Below are 6,747 nucleotides of genomic sequence, written 5' to 3'. Positions count from 1 at the left end.
GAGGGTTAATTTATCTCGAATGGTCCAACATCGGTTGCTCCATTTATTTGTGTGTGTGTGTGTGTGTGTGTGTGCTTTGTTTCACTTGCTTGCTTACTGGCTGGCTTGCTGAGTGATTACCTCTGTGTATTATTATTACATAACCATTGTAGTATTTTGTTTTAATTATTAATTTAATTTTATTTGGTTTAACCACAGTGACCATTTAAGGGTCTGTTTATAATAGGAAGGATTTGAGAGACTCATTTTTACGGAGCTCCCAAGTATTGTATGCATGCATTTTTATTTTATTTTATTGGAACCTGCTATTTTCACAGAAAGCCCTATATGGCAAGTAAATAAATACATTTCAAATAAATTTAAGTTATTTTTAAATATAGCGAGATTCGAATTTCTGTCAGTGGCATTATTTCATACACTGCCTCGGTATTTCTAGGATTTGTTTTAGAGACTTTTATGTAATTTATGTAATGCGTCTCAGTTCAGAGACTTTTATTTTAAAACCTCATGTACGTAGGTTTTTATTTCTATACGTTTTCCTTAATATTTTCCCCATTGTTTTATGAGGCTTTTTATCTTTAAATTAAGACATTTAATTAAGAGAACGGGTTTTGTAAAAAAACAAGACAGAAGTATTTTAAATAAAGTTATGTCCCTCCGGCGCGATGCATTGTGGGTAGGTCAGGAAGAGCCAGTGGAGGACGCCATGTGCTTCTGCTAGAGGAGGTCTGGCAGTCGAGAGAGCTGTATTTTGGGAGCTGGCCTGTCGTTTTGTCGCGTTCACTGAACGGTTAGTCGTGCTCTCGGGTCATGATGTTCTGCAGCAGATACTGCGTCCGGATCGCGCTGCGGACCGCGGCAAACACACACCGGTAAGAGCCTGCCTGCGCTCAAGGACAGAGAATTTACCAAGAATATTTCACACACTAGAGGTGTCAGCAGTGTCGCTGTCAATGAAACACACATACAGATATTATTAAGCTCTAAAGTGCACAAATCTGAACTGTGATGAGCTCAGATAAGATTCTGACATAAGGTTAGATGCCTCTTTATCCTGCTGCAGCAGATCTGATTCTCTCAACGTCAAAAGTAAGGGAAGATGCATGTAATAACATAGGTAATATACAGTTTTAATGTTTACCTGATATTTACTTTATAATGCAACTAACGTTAACCTAAACGAGAGTGACCGTGTACCGGTGTGGAAGGTCACGTGACTTCTGTTAATGAATCATAAATGTATAATTTCCTCTATATGTTTCTATTGCTGGTCAGCTGATGCTTAAAGAGCTGTGTGCTGACATGCAGGCTGAGACCACACTGAAGATCTGGGATTTGTTTTCTCATTTGCACCTGGAAACTATTTTTAAATGGTAGAAATTAAGAAGCTCTGATACAATGTTCATTAGTATTTAACATGATCTATTGAGTTACTAATTAACTGTAAGCACATGTGTGACATTGACCATGTGAACTCCTTTGCACTAAAGGTCAGTAGTGGATACTCTAACCTCCTCAAGTTAAGAAACTCTTATAAGTATTATGCTGGCAGCATATTGTGCAACAAAAAATGCAAAATGGATCCATTTTCACTAGCGGTCTTAAACTTTTAGACTCCACTGTATATTTATAATGCAATTTAATAGAAACAAACCGGTAAAAGGTTTGGGGTTGGTAAGATTAATTTTTTTTATTAATATTTATTTATTTTTATCTACACCTAGGCTGCATTTAAAGGAAAAGATCACCCAAAAATGAAAACTCTGATATTAATTACTCACTGTCATGATGTTCTAAACCCGCAAGACTTTCGTTCATCTTCTGAACACAAATTTAAAAAGTCATAAATCAATATTACGTATATTGGCATCGTACCTCTGCAGTGAAGTTTTTTTTTTTTTATGGATTTATTTTTTGCCTTTATTAGGATAGGACAGTATACTAGACAGGAATCGAAGTGTGTGAGAGAGAAAGGAGGGGCGGGGTCAGGAAAGGTCCGCGAGCCAGGACTCGAACTTGGGACGCCCGAAGCACAACGGTGCTGTTTGTCGCGCTGCCCACGAGGCTGTTTGCACTGACAAATTGAGATATTTTTGATGAAATCCGAGAGCTTTCTGACCCTCCATAGACAGCAACACAACTGACACGTTCAAGACCCAGAAAGATAGTAAGAACATCGGTAAAACAGTATTTGTGACATCAGTGGTTAAACCATTATTTTATGAAGCTAAGAAGAATTGTTGAATAAAGTTATTTTTGTTTTCTTTGCGCACAAAAAGTATTCTCGTAGCTTCGTAAAATTACGGTTGTACCACTGATGTCACATGCACTGTTTTACCAATCTCCTTGCTATGTTTTTGGGCCTTGAACGTATCAGATGTGTTGCTGTCTATGGAGGGTCAGAAAGCTCTTGAATTTCATCAAAATATTTTAATTTGCGTTCCGAAGACGAACCAAGGTCTTGCGGGTTTGAAACGACACGAGGGTAATTAATTAATGACAATTTTTATTTTTGGGTGAAATTAATTTAATTGATGAAAAATATAGTAAAAACAGTAATGTTGTGAAATATTATTACAATTTAAAATAAGAATTTTCAGCATCATTACTCCAGTCAGCAGTCTATGATCTCATGATCCTTCAGAAACCATTCTAATATCCTGATTTGCTGCTCTTTTGCTAACAGAGAATAGATGCATTATTTGATATTTGTTGTTGCTTATGTGCTCATTATTGTTTGAATGGACTCATTTCACAGACACAACCTACAGATGGTAGCACTGTGTGCCCTGCGAACACTCAAGACCAGCCCTGTCAGTCCGTCTGATGCCATTGCAACACCTCCTCTTGATGGGACGCCTAAGCAGTACGCTCCCAAAATCCAGCAGCTGGTCAATGACATCGCCCACCTCACGCTCATAGAAGTGTCAGACCTCAACGAGTTACTAAAGGTGCAGCACACTGTCAAAACACCAGCTAAATAATGTTTAATGCAAGACATAAAATAGAACAGAAATCCAGTTAAAATATTTAATCATTTTAATTCATATATACAAGTGTCACAGTTATGACATACACGATACAAAGTGTTTGCATGCATATTTTAATTGGGACGTCTGTAAAATTTTTGGATAATGATGCAAGAAGTGCACTTAGTGTAATGGTAAAGGGTTACTCCGCTCCAAAATTAAAATTTTGTCATTAATCTCTTACCCCCATGTTGTTCCAAACCCTTAAAAGCTTTGTTCATCTTCAAAACACAATTTAAGATATTTTGGATGAAAACCAGGAGGCTTGTGACTGTCCCATTGACTGCCAAGTAACTAACACTGTCAAGGCCCAGAAAAGTATGAAAGACATTGTCAAAATAGTCCATCTGCCATCAGTGGTTCAATGATGGTCGAAGCTTTTGAATTTGAAATCGTGATTATTCACTATATCGCCCAGCTCTAATAGTGTGTCATCATCTTTACTAAAAACACTGATATAAATGTGTTTTTGTCCCCGTCAGAAAACTCTGAACATTCAGGATGTTGGAATGATGCCCATGGGCTCAATGGCAGCAATAGCAGCTGCTCCTGCTGCTGAGGTAAATCTTTATTAGTCATACAAGACCAGTATGTGGCACAATACATATGATGCGCTTTGTTGTTGCTTTTAGGAACTTTGAGTAGGACTGTCAAAATGGCAAAATTCGAATTTTGTACTTAAATATGATCAATATTCAAATTATATTCTAATTTAAAAGGCATAATTTCAGTTAGGGGGGAAAAGCTATTGGCTTCTCTCCTGAGGCCACAAGAGGGCGCATCGAGCAAAATATTACTAATGCACGTTACTTAAAAGCAATAAAATAACACAACTGTCTTTGAAAAAAGTGCATAATGTTTATAAACCATATATAATTAAGTTGCTTAAACAATTAGAAACAAAACAGCATCATGTTTGCATGTATAGTTTAATACAAAGGAATGAAAACCAATCACAAAAAGTACTTTTTTTATTTAAAAACATGTAATGGGATGGGGAAAAACTGCCATAAAATCTCAAGACATGTTTTTTAAAAGTTGAACTTATTAATTTTACATGGCTTTCTAGACATGCAGCTCTCTTGTGCAAGACGTGAGTGCAACGGTGATAGATGTCCTTCTAGAAAATGCTATAAATATGAGTTCTGTGTGAACGGCTTGGTTTCAGTTTTGACGTAAACAACAACAACATCTCCACATTGATGTTCTCTTTTTCCACAATATTTTGAATGAACAACGTAGCAGCGCCGCATTAGTGGCTTTAACTGAATAGGCTAAAAAAAGCATTAAAATGCAATGACACTTGTAAACAAGGATCTAATGTGAAAACTGTAAATTTATGTCATTCAGCTTTTAATGTTGTCATCTTTTCTAAAATCTTTGTAAAAATAATTTTTTTTTATCTATTAATATTTTTATTATATATTTATTTATTTTGAAGTCTACCAGGGGTGGGATGGGATCTAAATTTGCACAGTTGCTTTTTTTTTTCTTTTTTTTATACAACTGTTATACGAAAATTCAATAAACCGTTAACAAAAAAAAAGAAAAAAAAACAAGATGCAATGACACCTATATCCTCATCGCATCTCGGAAAGGCTGCCTGACACACACTTAATATTCGAATGCAACATTTATGCATTCGAATATGGACTATTTTAAATTTGTTTTTTTATTTTATTTATCTTTATTTTTGACAGCCCTAATTTGATCGGTAACCAGAAACTAACATTTTATCTCAAACCAGTGCTCCCCCCTAGTGAATGACAGTTAAATTTTCAGCCCCTTTACTCATTTTGGTGTAGTTCTATAAAATTGTTACCTGTTTGTAAATGTTGTATGTATTATGTAATTGTAACAATTATTGCAGTTGTTGGTAAACTGTAAACTGGTTTTTATGGAACATTTGTTGAGAGAGGAAAAAAACAAACTATTTTAATAGCTTTAAATATTTTGTGTATTTTTGTTCAAATGTAATGGTTTTGTTTGTGAAGTTTTTGCTCTAATGATTAACTGAATTTGCAGGCAGTAGAAGAGGAGGGGGCACCTGCAAAGAAAGAGAAAACCCATTTTACACTCAAACTGACAGAATTCAAAGCGGCTGACAAAGTGAAACTGATCAAAGAAGTGAAGAATTGCATGGAGGGTCTGAATCTTGTACAGGTAAAATGTTTTTAAGTATTACAAAGTAATATGAGGAGTTTTTGTAGGCCACAGTAGCATGAAGGCTAATCTAAATGTATTTCCGTCTCTTATTAGCACATATCAGTTGCTGTCTATGTAGTTTCTTTCCAATGTGTCAAAAGGCTGCAGGCAGCAATGCAGCTCACTAGATTTTGTTACCCATGAATGTGAGTTGCTGCTGATTTTCATTTCTAAAGGACTCTGTTTATGATGCGTTTTCGTCTCATGTACAGGCCAAGAAGCTTGTAGAGTCTCTACCTCAGGAGATCCGGGCAAATGTATTTAAAGACGAAGCAGAAAAACTGAAAGCAGCACTAGAAGCAGCAGGAGGCACTGTGGTGCTGGAGTGAATATCTGCCCTCTCCCTTCACTTGATCACTTGTTACCTGTCAGTCATTGTTTTGTTCTGTGTTTTTTGCAAAAAAGATAAAAGGAATTTGAAAAAAAAACAAATAATGCCTTTAAAATGACCACTTGGTCCACAAGAGGTGGTCTGGGTGTTGAACTTACAGACTGAACTCTAACAGGCTCTGAGCCTGCAAACACACCCACCCATCACTGATTCCTCCATCTGTCGTTTAGCTACACATGTGCTGTCCTGGGCAGGATGGATGGAGCTGGTCTGTCTCTTTGATACTGGGTTTGTCCTGACAAAGGGATGTGATGCTATTGCTTGTGGTTAAATAAACATGTTATACCGTACTGAGTATCGTAATTGTATCATTATGGCTTATAGAGCAATAATCAATGCATTATAAAAGACCATTTTTGTCAGAAGTGAGTAATTGGTGATCACTGCACACTGAATAATATCTTTTTAAAGAGATATTTCACCCAAATTATCACAGTTTTTTTTCTCTTTTGCATCCAACTGCTGCTCACATCTCATATTTGAGGGCCTAATGTCGTGGCCTAATGGTTAGAGAGTCGGACTCGTAATCCAAAGGTTACGGGTTCGAGTCTCGGGCCGGCAGGGATTGTAGGTGGTGGGAGTGAATGTCCAGCGCTCTCTCCACCCTCAATACCACGACTGAGGTGCCCTTGAGCAAGGCACCGAACCCCCAACTGCTCCCCGGGCGCCGCAGCATAAATGGCTGCCCACTGCTCCGGGTGTGTGTTCACTGCTGTGTGTGTATTCATTGTGTGTGTGTTCACTGCTGTGTGTGTGTGTGTGTGTGTGTGTGTGTGTGTGTGTTCACTGCTCCGGGTGTGTGTGTGTGTTCACTGCTCCGGGTGTGTGTGTGTTCACTGCTCCGGGTGTGTGTGTGTTCACTGCTCCGGGTGTGTGTTCACTGCTCCGGGTGTGTGTTCACTGCTGTGTGTGTGTTCACTGCTCCGTGTGTGTGTTCACTGCTCCGTGTGTGTGTTCACTGCTGTGTGTGTGCACGTTGGGATGGGTTAAATGCAGAGCACGAATTCCGAGAATGGGTCACCATACTTGGCAGTATGTCACTTCACTTCACTTCACTATTTCTCAATGCAAATGCCCATTCTATGTGAATGAACCCTAAACATGCTGCATGTGTGAACTATT

The 6,747-nt window shown here is 37.9% G+C and overlaps 1 protein-coding gene across 2 annotated transcripts; it reads left to right on the top strand.

The window, feature by feature from the left end:
* The first annotated feature begins 664 nt into the window (after nt 1-664).
* On the top strand, nt 665-5,986 carry LOC306862104 (large ribosomal subunit protein bL12m-like). 2 transcript variants are annotated; one of them, XM_079404739.1, is made up of 5 exons: nt 665-872; nt 2,759-2,951; nt 3,512-3,589; nt 5,055-5,192; nt 5,447-5,986. In XM_079404739.1, the coding sequence occupies exons 1-5, from the start codon at nt 811-813 to the stop codon at nt 5,561-5,563; spliced, it is 588 nt and encodes a 195-aa protein (XP_079260865.1). In that variant the 5' UTR covers nt 665-810; the 3' UTR covers nt 5,564-5,986. The 2 variants fall into 2 exon arrangements, with proteins under 2 accessions (XP_079260865.1, XP_079260866.1); XM_079404740.1 differs by lacking the exon at nt 665-872 and adding an exon at nt 1,991-2,485 and having other exon boundaries at nt 5,447-5,915.
* The last annotated feature ends 761 nt before the right edge of the window (nt 5,987-6,747 follow it).

The sequence above is a fragment of the Barbus barbus genome (genome assembly GCF_936440315.1).
Source record: "Barbus barbus genome assembly, chromosome: 4".
In the NCBI taxonomy this organism is placed as follows: domain Eukaryota; kingdom Metazoa; phylum Chordata; class Actinopteri; order Cypriniformes; family Cyprinidae; genus Barbus; species Barbus barbus.
The sequence above is the reverse complement of the archived record's forward strand: the minus strand, read 5'-3'. Positions and strand labels throughout refer to the sequence as shown.

Coding starts and splice junctions, on each gene's coding strand:
- LOC306862104 (XM_079404739.1), top strand. CDS start 811: ATGATGTTCTGCAGCAGATACTGCGTCCGGATCGCGCTGCGGACCGCG. Junction 3,590..5,054: donor CAGCTGCTCCTGCTGCTGAG/GTAAATCTTTAT, acceptor CTGAATTTGCAG/GCAGTAGAAGAGGAGGGGGC. Junction 5,193..5,446: donor AGGGTCTGAATCTTGTACAG/GTAAAATGTTTT, acceptor TCTCATGTACAG/GCCAAGAAGCTTGTAGAGTC.